This window comes from Oryctolagus cuniculus, chromosome 1, assembly GCF_964237555.1.
Source record: "Oryctolagus cuniculus chromosome 1, mOryCun1.1, whole genome shotgun sequence".
NCBI classification, from domain to species: domain Eukaryota; kingdom Metazoa; phylum Chordata; class Mammalia; order Lagomorpha; family Leporidae; genus Oryctolagus; species Oryctolagus cuniculus.
In genome coordinates, this window is record NC_091432.1 from 51,718,392 (window position 1) to 51,744,346 (window position 25,955).

General features: G+C 41.2%; 1 protein-coding gene across 2 annotated transcripts in view; it reads left to right on the forward strand.

Annotated features, from left to right (window-relative positions):
• Positions 1-7,123: 7,123 nt before the first annotated feature.
• COPB1 (COPI coat complex subunit beta 1) overlaps positions 7,124-25,955 on the forward strand; it is a 49,823-nt gene continuing 30,991 nt past the window's right edge. Inside the window, exons 1-8 of one of the 2 annotated variants that reach the window (XM_008266482.4) lie at positions 7,124-7,283; positions 8,049-8,200; positions 10,723-10,952; positions 11,552-11,721; positions 14,140-14,254; positions 17,750-17,842; positions 21,618-21,755; positions 24,731-24,850. In XM_008266482.4, coding sequence (XP_008264704.1) covers positions 8,110-8,200; positions 10,723-10,952; positions 11,552-11,721; positions 14,140-14,254; positions 17,750-17,842; positions 21,618-21,755; positions 24,731-24,850 — 957 coding nt within the window. In that variant the 5' untranslated portion in view covers positions 7,124-7,283; positions 8,049-8,109. Of the gene's footprint in view, positions 7,320-8,048; positions 8,201-10,722; positions 10,953-11,551; positions 11,722-14,139; positions 14,255-17,749; positions 17,843-21,617; positions 21,756-24,730; positions 24,851-25,955 lie in introns of both variants that reach the window. The other variant, XM_002708825.5, reaches the window with a different exon arrangement.

Sequence of the window (25,955 nt, forward strand, 5' to 3'; positions counted from 1 at the left end):
CTCTCTGTGTCACTCTGCCTTTCCAACATAAATAAAAATAAATCTTAAAAAACATTATAGAGGAGGGGCCAACGCTGTGGCATAGCAGGTAAAGCTGCCACTTGTAGTGCCAGCATCCCATGTGGCCACTGGTTTGAGTCTCGGCTGCTCCACTTCCAATCCAGCTCTCTGCTGTGGCCTGGGAAAGCAGTGAAAGATGGCCCAGGAACCGTCAGCCCCTGCATCCACATGGGAGACCAGGAGGAAGCTCCTGGCTCCTGGCTTCGGATTGGTATAGCTCCGACCGTTGTAGCCAACTGGGGAGTGAACCAGTGATGGAAGACTCTCTGCCTCTCCTCTCTCTCTGTAACTTTGACTTTCAACTAAATAAATAAATCTTTAAAAAAAGATTATAGAGAAAAAAAACTTTAGAAACCACAGCTTCCCTACTTAGACTAGCAAGATTAACATATGAAAGGATTTATTCTATCCAACCAGCAGATGGCAGCTCTATTCTTTGCAGGCCAGTTTTGTAAAAATAAAAGGAAAATCTTAATTCCAAACCTCATATCCTCCCTAGCCCTGCTCAGCTTAATTTTTAGTCAGGCTGCCTTTATTCCCACATGCTTTGTAGTCGATTTTTATCTTAGACCATACAAAATGGAATTAGAGAAAATCTGATTTTTTAAGAAAACACAATAATACAAAATTTTGCTGAAGCAAATATATGCAATTTCAAAGTTTTGTTTGCACCAAAATAAAGTTGTCTTTTAATTCACAAACTTTTGAAATTTTTTGTTTTGTTTTCTTTTTTCTTTTTTTGAAAAGCAAAAGAATTTTCATCTCTGGGTTTACTCCTCAAATGCCCACAACTGCAGCTGGCCCAGGCCAAAGATAAGAACTCAGTCCAGGTCTCCCACGTGGGTGGCAGGGATTCAAGTACCTGAGCTATCACCTGCTGCTTCTCAGGGTGTACATTAGCAAGGAGCTGGATGGGAAATGGAAACATGACTTTCCAGGCACTTTAATATGGAATGCAGGTACCACACATCCACCTCACTTTTTTCCCACAAATGTAAGTGCCTTATATGAAGCCTACAGGAGTTATTTTTCTGAGGAATACATTTATAGATAGTAACCTCGATTTTTTATCTAATTCTCCTAATCTGCTATTGGCTTCGTGCAAATTCCTTAGCCCTATTTCAAGGAAACCTCAGAGAATTACTGTGAGGGCTTAATGGAAGAATTTATGTGATGATACATAAACTCTAAAATGTTAGTTTAATTTGTTTTCTAAATATCAAACTATAATGGGTTTAAATATCTGTGACTTTTTAAAGGGTGAATTGTAAAAGAGACTATGGCAACCTTGCTGAGGGAAAAATCTGATGAAATATTAGAATTTATGAGATGTCAGTCACTACCCTGGAAGTAGCCTCAAGAATTTGCTATTTAAACTTTGGAGTAGGCCACAAGTACCGTGTGACTATTTGACTTACAGTGGAATTGCACCAAGCACTTCTAACTTGCACACACACACAAAACAGTGAACAATCCTCCCACCTGCCCTCGTACTCAATGAGTGCATAGTCTGGAGAAGGAATGTAAGCAGGAAGTTAAATAATCTGCTCTTTGCTCAGGAAGAACTCTTCCTCCTGTGCCTTTCATTGGGTGACCTCCTTGCTTAGTGGTTCACTTGTTTTAAAGATACTACGTGAATGTGTATGTGTATGTGTGCGATTTTTTGGTACCTGTTCCTAATTGCAAACCACTACTTAACTGGTACTCAATTGAAAAAAAAGTGTTCGATATTGTAGGCCAGTTTTAGTAATTTCTTTCAACATGTGATTTTAGTCTTATATATTGACTTTAGAACTTAAAATCTTCCCCATCCCAATAAGACTCAATGCCACTGTATAGAGCTCATTATACTGCCTCTTTGTGTCTGTGTATTCTGCTATACTTTAATTAGCCCATATTGAATAGTTAGAAACATTAAAATTCCAATGCCTTGTAAAAGCTTATGACTTTGACATAAACATAATACTCAGTTTCATTTATTCATCGAGCGTCAATATGTGCAGCCCTGAAGAACTGGCATGGGTTAAAATAAAAGGATTTAAAGTACATGACAGATTCAGGTGCTGGTTCTAGTTCTGTAAGTGTGACAATTGCATGATTTTGGACAAGTCCATTTTTTTAAGCCTTAATTTTTCTAGATAAAAAATTTTTGTGATTTTTGACATGGTTTTTGCTATCAATTTATAATTTTAAAAATTCAAATTGATAAAATTCTGAGCTAGAGTTAAAAAAAAAAAAACTAGTAAATTTTATAACAAGCCAAAAACTGGTGAGGCTAAATGAGTTCCTGGTATATGTTCAAGAAGCTCTGCATTTGAGAACACACAACGGTTTATATACTGCCAATGAATAGTTCAGGTGTAGACCTAAATTGTCTCCTTTTCATAGTTAATAGTTTGCTTAATGACTTAAACTTGAGTTTAACACAGAACCTCTGGGACAAGGAATGTGGGTATGATTAATTTCATACCATGGTGGCCCTAAATTACTGGAGCATTCTTATTGCTAAATCTAGCTTTTATACCTTTTGTGACTTCATTTCCTGCTGACAAGTTATCTCTTATTGGAAAGTAGATAAATGTATTTGTAAAAATTTCATGTTAAAAATTAATACACAGGCCGGCGCCGCGGCTCACTAGGCTAATCCTCCGCCTAGCGGCGCCGGCACACCGGGTTCTAGTCCCGGTCGGGGCGCCGGATTCTGTCCCGGTTGCCCCTCTTCCAGGCCAGCCCTCTGCTGTGGCCAGGGAGTGCAGTGGAGGATGGCCCAGGTGCTTGGGCCCTGCACCCCATGGGAGACCAGGAAAAGCACCTGGCTCCTGGCTCCTGCCATCGGATCAGCGCGGTGCGCCGGCCGCAGCGCGCCGGCCGCGGCGGCCATTGGAGGGTGAACCAACGGCAAAGGAAGACCTTTCTCTCTGTCTCTCTCTCTCACTGTCCACTCTGCCTGTCAAAAAAAAAATAAAATAAAAAAAATAAAAAATAAATACACAGGGGCTGGTGCTGTGCCGCAGCAGGTTAAAACCCTGGCCTGTGCAGCCAGCATCCCATATGGGCACTGGTTTGAGTCCTGGCTGCTCCATTTCTGATCCAGCTCCCTGCTGATGCATCTGAGGAAGCCCAGAAGATGGTCTGAGTCCTTGGGCCCCCGCACCTACGTGGGAGACCCAGAGGAGGCTCCTGGCTCCTGGCTTCAGAATGGCTCAGCTCTGGCCATTGCAGCCATTTGGGGAGTGAACCAGCGGAAGGAAGTCCTCTCTCTGTGTCTACCTCACTGTAACTCTTTCAAATGAATCTTAAAAAAAAATAGAGAAGGAATGAACTTAAGTACACATCTTGGACTGATCTCAAGGGGATTATGCTAAATTTAAAAAGTCAATCTCAAAAGATTTCATTGTATTTATAAATCACTGGGATAACAAAATTAGAGAACAAAATACTCGTTTGCCATCTGATGTGGAGGGAGACATGGAGCTATAGATGAATAGCATGAAGGAATCCTTGTGATAGGATTAGAATGGTATCTAAGTTTAGGTTATGCTAATTTTTTAAAGATTTATTTATTCATTTAAGAGTCACAGAGAGACATGGAAAGAGAGGTCTTCAATCTACTCCCCAAATGGCTGCAGTAGCCAGTCTGAGCCTGGCCAAAGCAAGTAATCTGGAACTCCATCCTGGTCTGTCATGTGGGTGGCAGGGAACCAAGTAGTTGGGCCATCTGCTGTCTTCTAAGGCACATTAGCAAGAACACTGAATAGGAAGCAGAGTAGTTGGGACTCTAACATTCCAGTATTAAAAAGTGGTAGTTTTTTAAGATTTTATTTATTTGAGAGGTAGAGTTACAGACAGAGGGAGAAACAGAGAGAAAGGTCTTCCGTCCACTGGTTCACTCCCCAATGGCTGCAACAGTTGGAGCTGTGCCAATCCAAAGCCAGGAGCCAGGAGCTTTTTCCCTCACAGGTGGAGGGGCCCAAGGACCTAGGCCATCTTCTACTGCTTTCCCAGGCCACAGCAGAGAGCTGGATTGGAAGAGGAGCAGCCTAGAACTGGCGCCCATATGGGATGCTGGCGCCGCAGGTGAAGGATTAACCTACTTCACCACAGCACTGGCCCCAAAAAAGTGGTAGTTTCTAATCTCCACTATGAGGTGTCACCTTTGGCAGGCAGTTAGGGTTAGAAGAGGTTATGATGTTGGGGCCCCAAGATGGGATTAGTGCCTTTGAATAAGGGGACTTGACACCAGAACCCTCTCTTTCCACACAATGAGAAAGCAGGAAGCCAAGACAACAGTCCCCACCAGAACTCAATCTTCTGCACCTTGATCATGGATTTCCTAGCCTCAAGAACCTTGAGAATTAATGCTTATTGTTTAAGGGAAAAGAATGCTATTATAGTGTAATCTTCAAAATGTGAGAGGTGGGGCCGGCGCTGTGGTGTAGTAAGGTGAGCCTTCGCCTGTGGCACAAGCATCCCCTATGGGCACCGGTTAAAGTCGTGGCTGCTCCACTTCTAATCCAGCCCTCTGCTGATCACCTGGGAAAGCAGCAGAAGATGGCCCAAGTGCTTGGGCCCCTGTACTCAGGTGGAAAGAGATCTTCCTTTTGTGGGTTCACGCCCCCAAATGGCTGTAATGGCCAGGGCTGGGCCAGGCTGAAACTAGAAGCCAGAACTCCATCTATGTCTCCCATATGGGTGACAGGAGCCCAAATACTTGGACCATCATTCACTGCCTTCCTAAGCACAACAGCAGGGAGTTGGATCAGAAGCAGAGTAGCCAGAACTCGAACTAACACTCTGATATGGAATGCCGGTGTCCCAAAGAGGCAGCTTAATCCCCCGGTGCCACAATGATAACCCCTGTTATTGGAAGTTTTATAATAGGGGCCGGTGCTGTGGCATAGTAGGCTAAGCCTCTGCCTGAGGCACTGGCATCCTGTATAGGCACTGGTACTAGTCCTGGCTGCTCTTCTCATCTAGCTCTCTGCTTATGGCCTGGGAAAGCAATGGAAGATGGTCCAAGTGCTTGAGCCCCTGCACCTGGGTGGGAGACCCAGAAGAAGCTCCTGGCTCCTAGCTTCAGATAGTCTCAGCTCCACTTGTTGCAGCCATTTGGGGAGTGACCCAGCAAATGGAATACCTTTCTGTCTCTCCCTCTCTCTGACTGTAACTCTGCCTCTCAAATAATAAATCTTAAAAAAAAAAAAAAATCGGTGGCTTAACCCACTGTGACCCAACACTAGGTTTTTATCCTGATTGGGTTGGTGATCACACAAGTCTAGACATGATCAAATTGTCTCGAACTAAGTACACAAGTGGGTGCCAGTAAAACTGGTGAAATAAGGATGGGTTAATATGTCAATTTCCTGGATATCAAATTGCACTGTAATTTTCAAGACGTTACCATTGGGAGAAATATGATGAGGAGTATATGGGATCTCTGGATTCATGTCCCTTTACAATTATCTCAAAAATGAATGTACAGGGAGAAGGTGTTTAGCCTAGCGTTTAACACACCAGAGTGCCTGGGTTCAACTGACTCTGCCTCCTGGCTCCAGCTTCCCATCAATGCAGACCCTGGGAGGCAGTATGTGATGGATCAGGCAGTTGGGTTCTTGCCTACCATGTGAAAGACTTGGAAGGTTCCTTGTTCTTGCCCCACCCCTGACTTGTGGGCAACTGGGGAGCAAACTAGCAATTGTCAGCTCTTGCTGTGTGCCTCCTGATTTGTTAAAGTTCATGGAAAATGCTTATTATGAAAAGATGTGTTGGGGCCAGCGCTGTGGCATAGTGGGTAAAGCCACCACCTACAATACCAGTATCCCATAAGGGTGCCGGTTCAAGTTCCGGCTACTCCACTTCCTATCCAGTCTCTGCTATTGCCGGGGAAAGCAGTAAAAGATGGTCCAAGTCTTTGGGCCCCTACACCCGCGTGGGAGACCCAGAAGAAGCTCCTGGCTCCTGGCTCCTGGCTTCAGGTTGGCACAGCTCCAGCCATTGTGGCCATCTGGGGAGTGAACCAGCGGATGAAAGACCTCTCTCTCTCTCTCTCTTTCTCTCTCTAACTCTGCCTTTCAAATGAATAAGTAAACCTTAAAAATACACTAAAAGATGTGCTAGGTTTTAAAAATTTGAATGAAAATGCACAGGCTCAGAAAGGCACTCTTAAAATGCTGTGACACATGGTCTTTCGATGTGTTTTGGGTGTTCATAGGATTTATTTTTTGCTTGATGATACCAAAAAGGAAAACACTCAGAATAACTGGATTCCAGATGCGTGAGGTACTATTTGTGTTCAATCCCTAGGAAGGTGAACATGTTAATAAGTGCAGGTTCTGTCAGATCTCTTTGTATGCACAGTATGTTGCTAAGCCAAATGTTTTTTTATTAATAACAAATAAAACCTTTTTGGTGGGAGTTTGGAAGTGGTTTGAGGGAATCTATGGCACCTCAAATGAGCAAAAGCAAAGATGCTGGTGGCTGATTGTAGCTGTAACAATTAGATCTTTACAGATAGGTAGACTCCTTTAAGGCTGCGTTTCCATTTACTTAAAAAAAAAAATTCAATCCACACAAAAGGAGCCATCACTAAACAGCAGAAACGGCACCAGCGTGGCGTGACTATTAAAGCAATTCCCGCCCTACTGCTGAGATTCGGATTCAGCTACCAGACACCACGAATTCGCGTGGATCTTGGTATAACCTAGTAGCGCTTATTAAAAGAACTGAAAATACTTTCCCAATAGTAAATAGTACCTCAGTTGGTTTGGCGAGCAATTGGGCTTCCAGCTCCCGGAGCAGAACTGTTCCACACAGACCGCGTAGCCCTAGGCAAGGAAAGCCCTTGCCTTCCAGAACAAACTTCCCTTGTTTCAGCTCCTAGAAGTAAGTATTTCCACGCAGCGTTTAAATGACCTTCGCGCTTAACTCGGCGCCTGGTTTGCAGGGAAAACTTAATAAATATCTACTCCCATTCATCTCAGTCACCTAAACCAACCATATACCCGAAGGGAGGAAGAAAACAAGGCGCTTGCCGCGCGCAACCGCAGGACGGAGAAGGCATGTCCTCTCCGACTCGCCGTAGGTGCTAGGTGGCTGCTGCTTCGGTCCCCACCCCACCCCCTTCCACGTCAGCCAAGGACTCGGAGGAGCCGCCGCCGCCGCCGTGGGTTGGAGTCCAAATAGACGGTCCCGCGGTGACCCCAGCCGCTGCCCCTCGGAGCCAGGTAGCGGACCTCGAGCCCCCCAACCGCGGAGGCTTGGTGAGCCGGGGAGAGTCGGAGGAACTGGCTCTCTAGCTGAAAGATGCGAGCAGCAGCTACTAGGCCGCTCGCTTCGGGCCTGGCAAAGGGGAACGGGTCGGGGTGGGGGCTGGGGGCCGCGAAGCTCTGGGCCGGACGCCCCGTCTCAGCTCGCGTTACCGATCGGGGGTCTTCTGCCTCCCAAGACTCCGAGCTCACCCTCTGAGGTGGGGCCTGCTTTGCTGGAGGCGTGGGAGAGGGAAGTGGGTGGGTGAGGTGGGGGTGCAGCGCACCGATTGAGGGACCCCCCAGACGCCGTCAGCATCGACTTGTGCCCCCGATAAACCGCTTTAAAGTTTTGGCAGAGTAGTCACATAACATTTCTTAATTTGAGCAGTTCTGAGTGTATATTCTATTAAAAATCACTGTTTTGTAACGCTGAGGGTGGGCTGGGGGACTGTCACTGTTTTTGACCCTGAATTCTGCTGTACAACATTCTCAAACTCTAGACAGCGAGAGGAATAGGGGAATCAGACGTGCTATACCTTAGTCCGGGGCTGACAAGGGTGGGTTTTTTGGGTTAGAATTTGTTTTTATGTGAACACAATATAGATGGGTCCTTCCCATTTAGTACTTGAAAACTCATAAGCCAAATGCAATGGACTTTAGCAGTAAAGAACACAGTAGTTTACTGGTTTGTGAGATTTTGTTTTTAAACTTGTAATGATGTCCCTGTATTTATTTTTCTAGATTTTCTGGCATCTGTTTATTCTTAAGTCTTCTGTCTGGGGTTGATTATTAACTGGAAACCATGACGGCTGCTGAGAACGTGTGCTATACGTTAATTAACGTGCCAATGGATTCAGAACCACCATCTGAAATTAGCTTAAAAAATGATCTAGGTAAATGCTTATAATATTTTGAGAATGAAATTAATATTTACATTTTTACATTGCATGGTTCTTTATAATTATGAATGCTTTAGTTTTATCTAAATTCTTTTTTTCTGATGAAAACGTATTGTCTTTTGACTTGCAGTATTGGTTTTTGGAAATAAGACAACATTTCAGTTATGCTTACTAAAGCTAAAGAAATGCAGTCACTGAGTTATCAGATACTTCTTAGACTTAATTGTGTAGTTCCATGTATTACACTTAAATGTAGCTGATAATTCTTTAGAGGTAACAGGTTAAGAATGTGTATTAGAATGTCTTAATTCCTTTCTGCGCTTAACTTCCAATTACTTAGCTTATAAAACCAAAAAATTCAACATTGGAATCAATGTGTTTTTCCCTAAAAAGTTAAACTTTTTATTTTTAAAGCATTTTTGCCAAGAAGGAAACAAGAACAATATTCCTTTTTTTTTTTTTTTTTTAGTTATTTGAGAAGCAGACAGATTTCTCTTTCTGGTTCACTCCCTAGCCGAAGCTGGGATCCTAGAACTCAGTCTGAGTCTCCCATGTCTCTCAGGGTGCCCATTTAGCAGGAAGCTGGAACTCTGAGCAGAGCTTATTTATTTGAAAATAAGAGTTACACAGAGAAAGGAGAGGCAGAGAGAGAGAGGACTTCCATCCGATGGTTCACTCCCCAGATGGCCGCAACGGCCAGAGCTGCGCTGATCCAAAGCCAGAAGCCAGGTGCTTCTTCCAGGTCTCCCACACGGGTGCAGGGGCCCAAGGACCTGGGCCATCTTCTACTGCTTTCCCAGGCCACAGCAGAGAGCTGGATGGGAAGAGGAGCAGCCGGGACTTGAACCAGCGCTCATATGGGATGCCGTCGCTTCAGGCCAGGGCTTTAAAGTGCTGCACCACAGCGCCGGCCCCTTAGAAAGGTCTTTCATCTGCTGTTTCACTCTCCAGATGGCCACAAGGGCCTGAGCCAATCCAGAGCCAGGAGCCAGGAGCCTGGAGACCCTCTTCTGGGTCTCCCACTTAAGTATAGGGGCACAAACACTTGGGCCGTCACCTACTGCTTTCCCAAGCCATAGCAGAGAGCTGGATCAGAAAAGGAGCAGCTGAGACTAGAACTGGTGCCATATGGATTTTGGCACTGCAGGAGAAGGCTTTGCCCACTATACCACAGCACCAGCCCCAAGATACTTTTTTTTTTTTTTTAATTTTTTTTTACCTGGAAGGTAAAAATTCAGAGAGAGAAGGAGAGAGAGAGATCTTCCATCCACTGGTTCACTCCCTAAATGTCTGCAGTGGCTGGGGCTGTGCCAGGAGCCAGGAGTTTTCTAGGTCTCTCATGTGGGTGCAGGGGCTCAAGCACTTGGGTCATCTTCCACTGCTTTCCCAGGTGCATTAGCAGGGAGCTGGATTGGAAGTGGAGCAGCCAGACCTCAAACTAATGCCTGTATGGGATGCTGGCACTGCAGGCAGAGGCTCAACTGACTGCGTCACAGCACCAGCCCCCATAAAATACTTTATAGTGCATAATGTTCAGGCTAAGCAAGCAATAAACTTTCATTTTTTCTTAAATGTGTCATCCTTAAATTCTCAACAGTGGCTATAACTAATCTTGAACATTTAAATTTTCTTCCAGTTTCTTTCCTTTTTTTAAGATTTTATATTATTTTATTTTATTTTATTTGAGAGGTAGAGTTACAGACAGTAAGAGGGAGAGAAAGGTCTTCCTTCCGTTGGTTCACTCCCCACATGGTTGCATGGCCGGAGCTGTGCCAATCCGAAGCCAGGAGCCAGGCGCTTCTTCCCAGTCTACCACGTGGGTACAGGGGCCCAAGCACTTGGGCTATCTTCTACTGCTTTCCCAGGCCATAGCAGAGAGCTGGACTGGAAATGGAGCAGCTGGGACTAGAACCGGCACCCATATGGGATGCCGGCACTGCAGGCAGAGGATTAACCTACTGCGCCATGGCGCCGGCCCCTCTTCCAGTTTTCAGTTGATATCTTGGGAAAGATTCTAAAACTCCAAACCCTGAAAATATGATGGGATTTTGGAATTAATCTACTCCTGTAGTTCCTAACCCTTTTTCAGTCTGAGAACTCTCCTCCTAATATTAAAGAAAAGATTGATGTCTGCCCTCTACCATAATAGTTGTTGTAGCTATTCACAGATGTATTCATGTTTTGAAAAATAGCTCCGCATGTGTATAAAACATGGTTGGCTATGTGGTATACCTGTAGATTTATGAACTCTGCATTAACTCAACTGGTTAGGGACCAGAAATCAAATTCATTGCCTTCATAGTATATGTAAAGAATCTGAGATTCAGAGATAAATGACTTGCACAAAGACATACAACTTGCTTGTTGTGGAGCCAGGTGGAGAAGCTTTGTCACTTGGGTATGTATCTTTATTACCATTGCCAATAATATATCAGGGTATTATGTTTAGTTAATTGTTCTTAAAATTATCTGAAGACTTTTGAAGTAATTGTGTTCATTTTAAATTTTTCAATCAGAAAAAGGAGATGTGAAGTCAAAGACTGAAGCTTTGAAGAAAGTAATCATTATGATTCTGAATGGTGAGAAGCTTCCTGGACTTCTGATGACCATCATTCGTTTTGTGCTACCTCTTCAGGATCACACCATCAAAAAATTACTTCTGGTATTTTGGGAAATTGTTCCTAAAACAACTCCAGATGGAAGACTTTTACATGAAATGATTCTTGTGTGTGATGCATACAGAAAGGTAAACCAGCCATAATTATTTCTGAATACTGCTTTGATTTTTATCTAATTGTAAAGTTGGTGCAAAGGGCTTTGATTTGAATTTTAAAATTAAAACTTTGATGAGATGTTAGTTGTAGATATTTGAATTTAATTTGTAAAATGGTACTGTAAAAAGTTTTTATTGTACTGAAAGTATGTCATTGTAAACACGGAAAGAAAGAGTAAGAAAGGCAGGAGGAAGGTGAGTGGGAGCGTGGACAGGAGGGAGGGTAGAGTGAAAGGTAGCACTATGCTCCTAAATCTTATATGTGAAATATATGAAATTGGTTCACTTTATATAGATTTTTAAAAAATTGTTAAAAGTTTGTATTTTTTCCAGATATTTTAATGCATTTTATGTGTTATTAATAAAAACAGTGACATATGTAGTATATAGTAAGACATTGATAACATAGGTGAAAACTGCTTTAATGAGCAGGAATCTTATTAAAACTGTTTAATTTCGAGTTTTTTTCCCTCAGATTTCCTTGTTTTTTTCCACTAGAAAGTTTTTTATGTAAAAATTCATTTTTATAAAACACTGAAAGTCAGTATTTCGTATTTGAATTCTTTTATCAGGATCTTCAGCATCCTAATGAATTTATTCGAGGATCTACTCTTCGTTTTCTTTGCAAATTGAAAGAAGCAGAACTGCTAGAACCTTTGATGCCGGCTATCCGTGCTTGTTTGGAGCATCGACACAGCTATGTCAGAAGAAATGCTGTTTTGGCCATCTATACTATCTATAGGTAGATAAAGATATTCCTTTACCTTAGTTTTTTTGTTTTGTTTGTTTGTTTGTTTTTGTTTTTTGGCAGGCAGAGTGGACAGTGAGAGAGAGACAGAGAGAAAGGTCTTCCTTTTGCCGTTGGTTTACCCTCCATTGGCCGCCACGGCCGGCGCACCGCGCTGATCCGATGGCAGGAGCCAGGTACTTATCCTGGTCTCCCATGGGGTGCAGGGCCCAAGCACTTGGGCCATCCTCCACTGCACTCCCAGGCCACAGCAGAGAGTTGGCCTGGAAGAGGGGCAACCGGGACAGAATCTGGCGCCCCGACCGGGACTAGAATCTGGTGTGCTGGCGCCACAGGCAGAGGATTAGCCTAGTGAGCCGCGGCGGCGGCAGCTTAGTTCTTTGAAGAATATTTTCTCTTTTAGACTAGAGGTTCTGAAAGTGGTTGCTTGCAGACTGTATGTAGCTTGTAAATGTGTTTTGTTGACCAGCACAGTATTTTTTCCTAGTCATTAACTTGTCAGCCTTAAAAAAGATCTGATAACACTAGGCCCTGGTTTTTGCATGAAAGAAATCTGCTTAAATTGTATGACAGTAGCTTTCTTTAAATAGTTTACATTTCCAGTTTATGACATTGCCTGTATTATTCCAATCCATTTAATTAATTTATTTGATTAGCTTCTATAGTCTTTACATTTTTATGTTATTTTAAAATTCTCTTTTTATGGAATATAAGGCTTACCTTTTTACCCGTTAGAGTCTGGTGAGAAAAGTTTTTCATTGAGAAGGGCTACAGTTCTCAACTGACTCAATTGTAGAAAGCTGAAGATTTAAGACTTTAAAAACAATTCACAGGGACAAGTATTTGGCATAGCAGTTAGCGTGGGACACTTACATCTCATATCAGAGTGCATATGTCCCGCTGTACTCCCAATTCCAGCTTCCTGCTAATACACATCCTGGGAAGTGATACATGATGGCTCAAGTAGAGTCCCTACCCACGTGGGAGACCTGGTTGAGTTCCCAGCTCCCAGCTTTAACCTGGCTCACACTGTTACAGCCACTTGGGGAATGAAACAATGGATGGGGATGTCTGTCTCCCTGCCTGTCTCTGAACTCTGCATATCAAATAAAATAAATAAATAATTTGAAACATTTTACAAAAACATGCTTGGATACGTGGTTTTTGCAAACACTGATGTCAGTTCATTCTATAAACATCTTTGTATGTACTAGTTGACTGAAATTTTTTATTTTTAAAAACTTTTTAAGATTTATTTTATTTATTTGAAAAGCAGAGTTACAGAGAGAGAAAGACAGAGAGAGAGGTCTTCCATCCTCTGGTTCACTCCCCAGATGGCTGCAATGTCCTGAACTGGGCCAGGTAGAAGCCAGGGGTAAGGAGCCCCATCTGGTTATCCCATGTGGATTCAGGGACCCAAGCACTTGGGCCATCCTCCACTGCTATCCCAGGCACATTAGCAGGTAGCTGGATGAGAAGCAGAGCAGCCAGGACATAAGCCAGTGCCCGATGCCAGCACTGCTGGCAGAGGCTTAACCTTCTATGCCACAGCACCGGTCCCTGAAATATAATTTCACAGTTTTCTTACTATTAGATTTAGTCTGTTAAGGAAGGTGGCATTCTAGATAGTTATGTTGTTGAGTACTTTGTTACCAATCAGATGATAATGTATAACATGAAAATTATGACATTTATGTATAAGACACTGGAAATTTGAGCAGGAACTATATGCTTATATTAAGGAACTTTTGTTAGGGATATGATAAATTATGATTATTTTTTAAAATAAAGAATCTTTTCCCTTAGAGAAGCATACTGACATATTTATAGAAGAAATAGTTATCTGATATTTGCTTCAAAATAGTATAGAAAGGAAAATGGGCAGGGGTATATGTGAAATAAAACTGGCCATGAAATAATTGTCAAGGCTAGATGATATATTTTATTAAGCTGGTAATAATTCTGTGTTATTAGAAATAATTTTAAATTTACAAAGTAAGAGGTGAGTGGTTAGGAAATATGTAAACTAATGTTTATAAATAATGTACAACTAGTAAAATTCAAAGAACTATATTTTTTTCTCAGATAATGTTTAATGAAGGATCTTTCCTTCATTAAGGTAAGGTGGTAGCATTGTATTATAAAGTATACAAAAATATTAGATAAATTAATAGATGGCATGTTCAGTAAGTTTTTTCTGTATTAAACTAGAAAATGTATAATTTGATTGCTTAATTGATGAAGATGTAACTGATATTTTGCCTTTTTCCATTTCTAATTGATTTAAAGTTTCAAAAAGCAAAAGAATCAAGTGTTATAAAGTTTGAGTCAGTTTAATTTTGGTATTATCAGAGAGTTACTAAAATAACAAAGTAGGTTTTTATTAAAATATATTATCTTTTTTATTTAAAGAAATTTTGAACATCTTATACCTGATGCTCCTGAACTGATACATGATTTTCTGGTGAATGAGAAGGATGCAAGTTGCAAAAGGAATGCATTTATGATGCTAATTCATGCAGATCAGGTGAAGTACTTTTTATAAAATACCTTCATGATATATTTAAATGAGAATTAGAAAGTAGAAGGTGGCCCAAGTCCTTGGGCCCCTGCACCAACATGGGAGACCCAGAAGAAGCTCCTGGCTCCTGGCTTTGGATTGATGCAGTTCTGGCCATTGTGGCCATCTGGGGAGTGAACCAGCAAATGGAAGACCTCTCTGCCTTTCAAATACATAATAATAAATACATCTTTAAAAAAAAGAAATTACACATAGGTCTCATGTTTTTAGTTCTTAATTTTATTTGTAGTATGTGTGATTTGAGTATTTTGATTTTTTGGATTTAATTTGTATGAGTATAAATATATTTTTTCTTAGCTCTTCCCCAAAATAATACTTCTGTACCGTACATGTATTTTTTAAAGATTTATTTATTTATCTGAAAGACAGAGTTACAGAGAGGCAGAGAGGCAGAGAGGCAGAGAGAGAGAGAGAGAGAGAGAGAGAGATGTCTTCTATCCACTGGTTCACTCCCCAGATGGCCACGACAGCCGGAGCTGCAACGATCCAAAACCAAGAGCCAGGAGCTTCTTCCGGATCTCTCACACAGCTGCAGGGGCCCAAGGACTTGGGCCATTTTCTACTGCTTTCCCAGGCCATAGCAGAGAGCTGGATCGAAAGTGGAGGAGCCAGGACTTGAACCAGCGCCCATATGGGATGCCGGCCAGCACTGCAGGTGGCGGCTTTACCCGCTATGCCACAGCACTGGCCCCCATGTATTTTTTTAAATAAATATCAAGGAAGTGTTTCTAAACAGCTAATTTAAGATTTTTCTTACAGCTTGTTTTGTGGCACTCACTTTAATGCTTTGCCTGTTTTTCCTTATGCTGGTATAGATCTAAAATTGTGTAGTAGAGAAAAATAGTAGTTTTTTATAGAGTCTACCTTTCTACATGTCTGTAGAAATAGAATGGCCTTCTATATATGGATGCCTGTCTTCTTTAATTTTTTTAAATTTTGTAAGCTTATGCCAACCTCTACATCCAGCTCTGATGGTGATTAAAATGTATGAGTCTTCTTTTGGAAAGCAATGGCTGCACACCTTTGGTGGCATTTGATGTGAACATTTTTGCTTTCTAGTATTATTAAAATGTGACAAATATGCAGACTGGAAAATAGGGACTTATTCATTCCTCTGAAATCTGGATACTGTCATTTTGTCTCTAATTTTTTATTATAGTATAATGTACATAAGCTTTACTATTTTAACCATTTTCAAGTATACAGTTCAGTATTAATGCATTCATTATACACATATATTACCACACATTTTCGTAACTTTTTGTATCTTGCAAAACTGAAACTCTATACCCACTCAATAATAATTCCCTGTTTTTCTCCACCCAACCCCTGACAGCCACCACCATTCTACTTTCTGCCTCTATGATTTTGACTATTCTAAGTACTTCATATATGTGGAATGATACAGTATTTGTCCTTTTTGATTGGTAATATTTCACTTTAATGTCTTCAAGATTCACCTGTATTTTTCCATGTGTCAGAATGTTCTTCCTTCTGAAGGCCAAATAGGATTCTGTTTTAAATATATTCCACGTTATTTATTCATCATTGGACACTTGGATTGCTTCTATCATTTACTGTTGTGTGCAAAGCTGCTATGAGCATGGGTGTACAAAATATCTCTTTAAGATCTTTTAAATTCTTTTGAATATATATTCAGAAGTGGGTTGCTGGTTCATATGCAGTTCAATTTTTGATTTTTTTTTTTTTTTTTTTTGGACAGGCAGAGTGGACAGTGAGAGAGAGATAGAGAGAGAGAGACAAAGAGAAAGGTCTTCCTTTACCGTTGGTTCACTTTCCAATGGCCGCTGCGGCCAGCGTACTGCTCTGGTCCGAAGCCAGGAGCCAGGTGCTTCTCCTGGTCTCCCATGGGGTGCAAGCCCAAGCACTTGGGCCATCCTCCACTGCACTCCCGGGCCACAGCAGAGAGCTGGCCTGGAAGAGGGACAACCAGGACAGAATCCAGCGCCCCAACCAGGACTAGAACCCCGTGTGCCAGCGCCGCAGGCGGAGGATTAGCCTATTGAGCCATGGCACCGACCTCCGGTTTTTCTACTTCCTCACCAATACTTGTTGTTTTCTTTCTTTCTTTTTTTAATTTTATGTTTATGTACTTGAGAGGCAGGCAGGCAGAGTTCTCATCTACTGATTTATTCCCCAGATGCCTGCAACAGCAAAAGTGAGAGCCAGAAAGTCAATGCCAGGTCTCCCCTGTGAATGGCAGGAATCCAGCCACTTGAGCCGTCAACTCTGCCTCCCTTGGTCTACATTAATAGGGAGGTAGAGTCAGGAACCAGAGCCAAGAATTGTTGAACTCAGTCACTCCAATGCCTTGGTCTTAACCACTAGGCCAAACACTAGCCCCATTTTTGTTACTGTTTTAATTATATGGGCCACAGTGCTGTGTCCTCTTGTAGAATTTGTTTCACTGAACTGTGCTTTTGATACCATGCTATAAACCCTATAGTAAGGGATAATAATTAGAAATAGTTTAGGGGCCGGTGCTGTGGTGTAGAGGATAAAGCTGCCGCCGCAGTGCTGGCATCCCGTATGGGCGGTTTGAGTCCCGGCTGCTCCACTTCCGATCCAGTTCTCTGCTGTGGCCTGGGAAGGCAGTGGCCCAAGTCCTTGGGCTTCTGCACCCACGTGGGAGACCTGGAAGAGGCTCCTAGCTCCTGGCTTCGGATCAGCACAGCTCTAGCTGTTGTGGCCATTTAGGGAGTGAGCCAGCAGATGGAAGACCCCTCTCTTTCTCTCTGCCTCTCCTTCTTTCTCTGTGTAACTCCTTCAAGTAAAATAAATAAATCTTAAAAAAAAGAAAAAGAGTTTCTGTGTGGGAGCAAACCGTTGAAATCCTTACTTAATGTATACTAAGCTGATCTTCTGTATATTAAGATAATCGAAAATGAATCTTGATGTGAATGGAAGGGGAGAGGGAGTGGGAAAGGGGAGGGTTGTGGGTGGGAGGGACGGTATGGGGGGGAAGCCATTGTAATCCATAAGTCGTACTTTGGAAATTTACATTCATTAAATAAAAGTTAAAAAAAAAAGAAATAGTTCAGTAACATTGATACTTTTACTGGAAAGATGTTACTGAGTACTGAGGTCACTGTTCTGCATATCACAATCTCTGATATATGAGGACCCACAGAAAATTTTTCTTGTAGATATTAGTAAGAACTAAATTCTGAAGAAGGTTTGTTCTAATTTATGGATACTCTGAATCATGTAATACATAGAATTTATCTTTCTGATTTAGCTACTAGAAACTTTAGTCCACAGATTTATGGCCCACCTATGAAATATGTATTTGACTTTATGTCATACATTTTATCTGTTAGCTTCATTCTTGATTTCTTCTTGCCCTAATTTCCTTGTTTTACCTTTAGTTGTATTATGTATTAAAAGGTGGAATATGATAATATATTCTTACTTTTTTAGGATCGAGCTTTGGATTACCTAAGTACTTGTATTGATCAAGTTCAAACATTTGGAGACATTCTGCAGTTGGTTATTGTTGAACTAATTTATAAGGTAAGAATGATAGTGTGTGTTGTGTAAATAAATGCAACAGTTTAAGATTAAATAGTCTCTTTCTGGGAAATGACCTAATTGTTAGGATAATAGTTTTAATAGTAGAAATATTTTATAACATGACCTTTTGAAGGCTTTTTTTCCCCTCTTTGATTTGTTGTAATTTCCAGCTATTTGCTTCCATCCTCTCTAAGCCTCCATAAGGAATTCTTTAAAAATTCATGGCTTGAGGGGCCAGCATTGTGGCATAGCAGTTTAAGCCATTCCTGCGATGCTGGTATCCGATATAGGCACCAGTTCAATTCCTGGCTGATCCACTTCCAATCTAACTTCCTGATAATATGCTTGGAAAAGTGGCAGAAGATGGTCCAAGTGCTTAGGCCCCTGCATCCAAATGGGAGACATGGTAGAAGCTCCTGGCTCCTGGCTTCAGCCTGGCCCTGCCCTGGCCACTGCAGCCATTGGCCATCTGTCTCCCTCTAACTTGGCCTTTCAAAGACATAAATGAATCTCAAAAAAAAAAAAAAATAATGACTTGAGCCAATAAAGCTATAAAGAAATCATCGTATGAGTAAATTATGAATTTGAATTTAAGAATGAAATTCGAGATTTTTTTTTTTTCAGTGTACAGCAGACTGCTTTGGAACTCTTAAAAACAAACCAGAAAAGGCTTAAGTATTTTTTATGTCTCCTGGTTTAAAAAAAAAAAAAAACAGAAAAATTGTGAATATAGGCATACGTTGTTTTCATGTGCTTTGCTTTATTGTGCTTTCCAGAGATTTAATTGTACAAATTAAAGTGGGTTTTTTTTAAAAAAGATTTATTTATTGGAAAGGCAGAGTTACAGAGAGAGAGGGAGAGACAGAGAGATCCATCTTCTATCCACTGGTTTACTCCCTAGATGGCCAGGAGTAATGCTGGAGCAAGGCTGGTCTAAGGCCAGGACCCCAGAGCTTCTTCTGGGTCTCCCATGTAGATGCAGGGGCCCAAGTACTTGGGCCATCCTACTCTGCTTTCCCAGGGACTGCAGCAGGGAGCTGGATCAGAAGTGCAGCAGCCAAGACTTGAATCTGCATTCATATTAGATACTGGCATTGCAGGTGGTGGTTTTACCCACTGTACCACAATACTGGCCCCAAATTAAATTTTTGTGGCCACCTTGGTCAAGAAGTCTATTGGTATAGTTTTTCCAACAGCATGTACTCACTTTGTGTCGTATTTTGGTAAATCTCTTATTCTATCAAACTTTTTCATTCTTATTATTATATCTGTTATGATCTTGTCAGTGATGTTCAATGTTACAACTGTATTATTTTGGGGTGCCACAGTCCATGCACATAGCAGACTGTGAACTAAATTGATAAATGTGTGTGTACCAACTGCTCTCCTAATTGGCTGTATCCCTATATCTCCCTCTCTTCTGGCTGCCCATTCCCTGAGGTACAAAAATATTGAAATTAGGCCAATTAATAACCCTACTGTACCCTCTGAGTGCTCATCTGAAAGGAAGGGTCACATGTCTCTCACTTTGAATCAAAAGCTAAAAATGATTAAGCTTAGTGAAGAAGAAATGCCCAAAGCCAAGGTAAGTTGAAGGCTAGGCCTCTTGGCACCAAACAGCCAAAGTGTGAATGGAAAGGAAAAGCTTGTGAAGGAATTTTGAAGTGCTGCCTGGGTGAGCACAAATAGTAAGCAGCAAAATAGCCTTCTTGCTGATATGGAGAAGGTTTTAGTGGTCTGGATATAGATTGAATCTTCCCCTGCATTTCCTTAAGCCAAAGCCAAAGCCAGAGCAAGGCTCTAATTCTCTTCTACTTTGTGGAGGCTGTTAGAGAGATGAAAAGGACAGAAGAAAAAAAATTTTTTTTTCAGGAGAAAAATCTAAAGCAAGCAAAGGTTGGTTCATGAGGTTCAAAGAAGCTGTCATAAAAATGCTAGCATAAAAGAATAAGGTGAAGCAGCAAATGCTGATAGAATCTGAAGCAAGTTAGCCAGAATGTCTAGCTAACAGAACAGATTTTAAATGAAGACAAGATAACCTTATACTGGAAGAAGATACCAAGTAGGACTTTTCATATATAGCTAGAGAGGAGAAGTCAGTGTCTGGCTTGAAAGGACAGGCTGAACTAAGAGCTAATATAGCTGATGATAGCTGAAGCCAGTGTTCATTCACCATTGTCAAAATTCTAGAGCCCCTAAGAATTGTGCTGTCTACCCTACTCTGTAAAGGGAACAACAAAGCCTGAATGACAGCACATTGTAAGTCCATCATTGAGGCCTTCTGCTCAGAAAGAAAGATCCTTTCAAAATGCACTGATCACCAAAGAGCTCTCATGGTGATACTCAAATTAATATTGTTTTCATGCCTACTGTTTTATAATACACATCCTTTCTGCAGCCCGTGGGTCAAAGAATAATGCAAACTTTCAAGTTATTGTGTTTGAGAAATATATTTCATAAAGCTATAGCTTTCATATGTAGTGATTCGTCTAATGGATCTGGGTACAGTAAGTTGAAAAACTTATAGCAAGGCTTCACCGTTTAGATGCTTTTAAGAACATTTGTGATTCATGGAGTAGGTCAAAATGCAAGCATTACAGGAGTTTGGCAGAGGTTGATTCCAACCCTCATACATGATTCTGAGGGGTTCTAACACTTCCAGAAAGGAAGGAAGTACAGACGTAGTAGAAATAGCAAGGGAATGAGAAATGGAGCCTTAAGAGGTGACTGAATTGCTGCAATCTTATGATAAAACTTAACAGATGAGAAGTTGCTTCTTAGGATGAGCAAGAAAGTGCTTTCTTCAGTTTCTTCTATTCCTGGTGAACATGCTATAAACCATGTTGATAATAACAAAGAATTTTAGAATATTATTCTAAATAATATTATTTAATAATATTAATAATATAATATTATATAATAATATTATTCTCCCTTTATCAGCTATTCAGATTTATAGCAACCATTGTGTTTTCCTTCTTGACATAGCATCCGAAATAAAAATTTAGGACCAAATTTAATATCCCATCAGAGTACCAATGTTAGTTTACTTGGTTAATGTGTCCTTTTGTTACTTTACATTCTCTCTTGTGTTTAGTATGCGTATCTTATTAGAAGCTGTCTGAAAACCTTTTGTGAAGTAGTAAAATGTAAATTACAATCGAGTGAATAGATCAATGAGTAACTATGACAGTTATTTGAAATAAAATATTTCTTTTTTAAATTACCAGTGTTATGTTACAGTGTCTCATCCTATGTTGGTTAACATGTTAATAAGTCTGTGTAAAATTGTTCTGGGCCAGGTATTTGGCAGGGTGGAACAGTTGCTGCTTGGGACACCTGCATCTCTTGTCAGTGCATTGTTCAAATCCTGGGTACTCTGCTTCTGATCCAGCTTCCTGCTAATGTGCACCCTCAGAAGCAGCAGTAGTTGGCACAAGTGCTTGGGTCACTGCCATTCACATGGGAAACTTGGATTGAGTTCTTGGCTTCTAACTTCCCCTGGCCCAGCTCTGACTGTTGCAGGTATTTAGGAAGTGAACCAGCAGATGGAAGTGCTTGTGTTTCTCCTTCCCCAACCTCCCCCCCCCCCCCCCCCGTCTTTCAGATAACTAAAAATATATAAAAGGAAAAATTGTTCTCTTAGCTTTCAAATTAAGAATATTAGCACCCCATAAAGCGATATCCATAAAAATTTACGTTTGAAAGCAAGTGTCCCTGCTTTCAGTTGACATTTTGAAAGCAAGTATTGAAACATCAATGTTTTCTTTTCCAGGTCTGTCATGCTAATCCTTCAGAAAGGGCCCGTTTCATTCGCTGCATCTATAACTTACTACAGTCATCTAGCCCTGCTGTAAAATATGAAGCTGCTGGGACATTGGTAACACTCTCTAGTGCACCAACTGCCATCAAGGTACTGCGTGTTTCTTTGGGGGCACATGAGATGATAGAGGTGCTGTTTTATCATTTGTGATTTAATGGCATTGCAATTCACTTGTTCTTACATGGCATAAAAAGAACAACTACAAATTTCATAAAATTATTTGCTTTCTTCTATAGTCAACCCTCCTTCTTTTCTTTCTGCCTGCTTTCTTGCACTTATGTAAGAGATTTAAATAGTTCATGAAGGTGCAGATATTTGGCCTAGTGGTTAAAATACTGGTTAATATGTCCACATCTCATATCAATGGTACCTAAGTGCCTAAGGTACACCTGTGCTCTTGTCTCTATAGCCTTCCTGCTAATGTGGACCCTAGGAAGTAGCAGTGATGGTTCAGTGATTGGATTCTTGCCACACATCTGAGACCCTCGATTGAGTTCCTGGCTCCTGGCTTTGGCACTAGCCGAGGGCCACTTGTGGGCATTTGGAGGAGTAAGCTGGAAGATGGGAACTTTCTGTCTCTGTGTCTGTTTCGTTGCTTCTCAAGTTAAAAAAAAAAAAAAAGTTCATAGAAAAATGGAATTAGGGCCGGCGCTGCGGCTCACTAGGCTAATCCTCCACCTTGCGGCGCCGGCACACCGGGTTCTAGTCCCGGTTGGGGCTCTGGATTCTGTCCCGGTTGCCCCTCTTCCACTCCAGCTCTCTGCTGTGGCCAGGGAGTGCAGTGGAGGATGGCCCAAGTCCTTGGGCCCTGCACCCCATGGGAGACCAGGATAAGTGCCTGGCTCCTGCCATCGGATCAGCGCGGTACGCCGGCCGCAGCGCGCTGGCCGCGGCGGCCATTGGAGGGTGAACCAACGGCAAAGGAAGACCTTTCTCTCTGTCTCTCTCTCACTGTCCACTCTGCCTGTCAAAAAAAAAAAATTTAAAAAAAAGAAAAATGGAATTAAAAGATAATTTTCTTTTGGTGCAAAAACATGCATAATTTTTTCATAATATGAATTTCCATGAACTTTTTGAGGATTTATCAAATGTATGAATTTCAAAAAACATTTTTGCACCAAAACAAACATGTTTGATTCCATTTTCCATGAACTTTTAGAGGTACCTTCATATATGGGGAGAAGAATTGACAGAGAATGACATTTCAGGTTTCTGAACAATGATATTTTAGGGGGCCAGCACTGTGGTGCAGTGGGTTAAAGCCCCAGCCTACAGGGTTAGCCTCCCATATGGTCGCCAATTCAAGTCCCAGCTGCTGCACTTCCAATCCAGCTCCCTGCTGATTGCCTAGGAAAGCAGTGGAAGATGGCTCTCAAATCCTTGGGCCCCTGCACCCACCTGGGAGACGTGGAAGAAGCTCCTGATTCCTAGCTTCAAATTGGCTCTGTTCCCACCATTGCAGCCATTTGGGGAGTGAACCAGTGGATGGAAGACCTCTCTCTCTGTCTCTCTACCTCTATCTGTAACTTTGTCCTTCAAATAAATGAAAAATAATAAAATCTTAAAAAAAATATTTCAGGATTGCTCACTTGGAACTGGCATTGTGACATAGCAAGTAAAGCTACTACTTGTGAAGCCAGCATCCCATATGGGCACTGGTACAAATCCCAGCTCCTCCACTTCAGTCCAGCTCCTTGCTTATGGCCTGGGAAAAGCAAAGGAAGACGGCCTAAGTGTTTGGACCATAACCATATGGGAGACATGGATTTAAGCTCCTGGTTCCTGGCTTCTAGCTTTAGCCTGGCCCATTGCCAGCTGTTGAGGCCATTTGGAGAGTGAACCAGTAGATGGAAGATTCTCTCTCTCTCTCTCTTTCTGTCTCTGTCACTATGCCTTTCAAATAAATAAAATATAAAAAAGTAAATTAAAAAGAAATTAGCATCATAACAGTATTGTCAACTAAACTATAGACTTTCACCAGATTTCCACTTAATGGACATCCTTTTTCTGTTTTAGGATCCAGTCCAGGATTTCATATTGCATTTGTCATATCTTAGTCTAATCTGTGATAGTTCCCCATACTTTTCTTATTTTTTGTAACCTTGATACATTTGAAGAATACTGATTAATTCATTTATAAAAGATCCTTCAGTTTGGATTTGTCTGATGTTTTCTCATACTTAGTTTGAGGTTTATGTGTTTTGGGGAAGAATAACACAGAAGCTGTGTGATATTGGCATCCATCAGTAGATTTTCTTTGTGACACCTATTATTACCCTGATATTCTTTCTTTTTTTTTTTTTAAGATTTATTTTATTTATTTGAAAGGCAGAATTAGAGAGAGGGAGAGACTGAGAGAGATACTATGGAATTCTTATGGTGATTTTCTGTTTCCCTCATTCTGTACTTAATAATTGAAATTCTCGGGTGATGTCCTTTCTCTTCTCTCCCTTACTTCCTTTCCTTTCTTTCATTATCATATCATATCAATGTGGATATTTTATCTTTTGGAGCATAATCCAACATTGTTATTGCCTACTTTGTTGATCAAATTATTTGGCTATTGAGTGCTCTTTCAGATTTGTTCCTTTGTCCTTTGCTTTTTAAACTTTCTGATTCTAAAATACTTAGAACATTTTTTGGCTTAATAAATGTTCTAAATATATGCTAAGATATTTTAATGACACAGGATCATCTTTATAGTCTCTTTTTTCTACACTGTGATGCATAAGTGTTAAACCTTGTCCCTAAACTAAAATATGCTTAATAGTTACATATTTTGAGATTCCATATCTGCTCTTTCCTGTCTTATTCCTTAGTTTCAGCCCTTAATTTTTGACTATTTCTGGCTTTAGTAGCTCTTTTCTAGTGCTTCTAATCTGTCATAGGCTTGAAAAATAAGATCTTTTAAAATGTAGGGAATACAGAGATACATTCTTTTGAGCAGAATTCATGAACTCTAGTACAAGGAAGATGTATACATTTTGACTCATTTTTCCTTATTTTCAGTATCTACATTTACAGCAAATGAATGACTTCTTATAAAGTGTACTTTTTCTCTATAGGCTGCCGCTCAGTGTTACATTGACTTAATTATTAAGGAGAGTGACAACAATGTAAAGCTCATAGTTCTGGATCGACTGGTAGAATTAAAAGAACATCCTGCTCATGAACGAGTACTCCAGGTAAGCGTTGTCTAAGAGAAATCCTAAATAAAATGTTTTTTTAAATTTGGATCATTTCTGGTTTTTCTTTTTTTTTTTTTTTTTTTGACAGGCAGAGTGGACAGTGAGAGAGAGAGACAGAGAGAAAGGTCTTCCTCTGGTTTTTCTTAAGCAATTTTTATTATTTATTTATTTGAAAGGTTACAGAGAGAGACCAAGAGAGAGATCTTCCATCCGCTGGTTCGGTCTTCAGATACCCGCCACTACTAGGGCTGAAACAGGCTGAAACTAGAAGCCAGGAGCTTCATCTGGGTCTCCCATATGGGTGGCAGGGTCCCAAACACTTAGGCCATCTTGCACTGCTTTTCCCTGGCCATTAGCAGGGAGCTAGACTAGAAATGGAGCAGCCCGAACAAGAACTGGCATCTGAATGGGATGCTAGTACCACTATGCCACAATGCTGGCCCCAATTTACATCGTTTCTAAGTGTTAGCATTTTGTTAACCTAAATGCTTGAAGACTAGGCAGTTCAAATTTTGATTAGCTAAGTATAATTCCGTAATTCCTATAACCTTTTGGGATATCATCTTTGCCATAATAAACATTTTTTAAGAGTGGGTGTCTGACCTATAGGTTGAGAAGCTGGTTTAAGATACCTGCAGCCCACATGAGAGTGCCTGAGTTTAAGTTCTGCTTCTGGCTTTTGATTCCAATTTCTGCTAATACGAGCTCTGGGAGGAAGCAGGAATTCTGGCTTTGGTCAGGCCTACCTCCAGCCATTATGACCATTTGAGGAGTGAACCAGAATGGGAGTGCTGTTCCTGTCTGTCTGTCCTTCTCTCTCTTAAAAAAAAAAAAAAAAAAAAAAAAAAAAAAGGTAAAAAGGTAGAGAAGGAGGGCAGTGGGCAGTGTTATGGCACAGTAGTTTAAGCTGCTGCCTGTGATGCTGGCATCCCACATCAGAGCCTTGGTTCAAGATCCAGCTACTCTTCTTCTGATCTAGTTTCCTACTAATGCACCTTGGAAAGCGATGGAAGATGGCCCAAGTGCCCACCCATGTGGGAGACCTGGGTGAAGTTCTGGGATCCTGGCTTCAACCTGAATAAGCCCAGGCCATTGCAGCTGT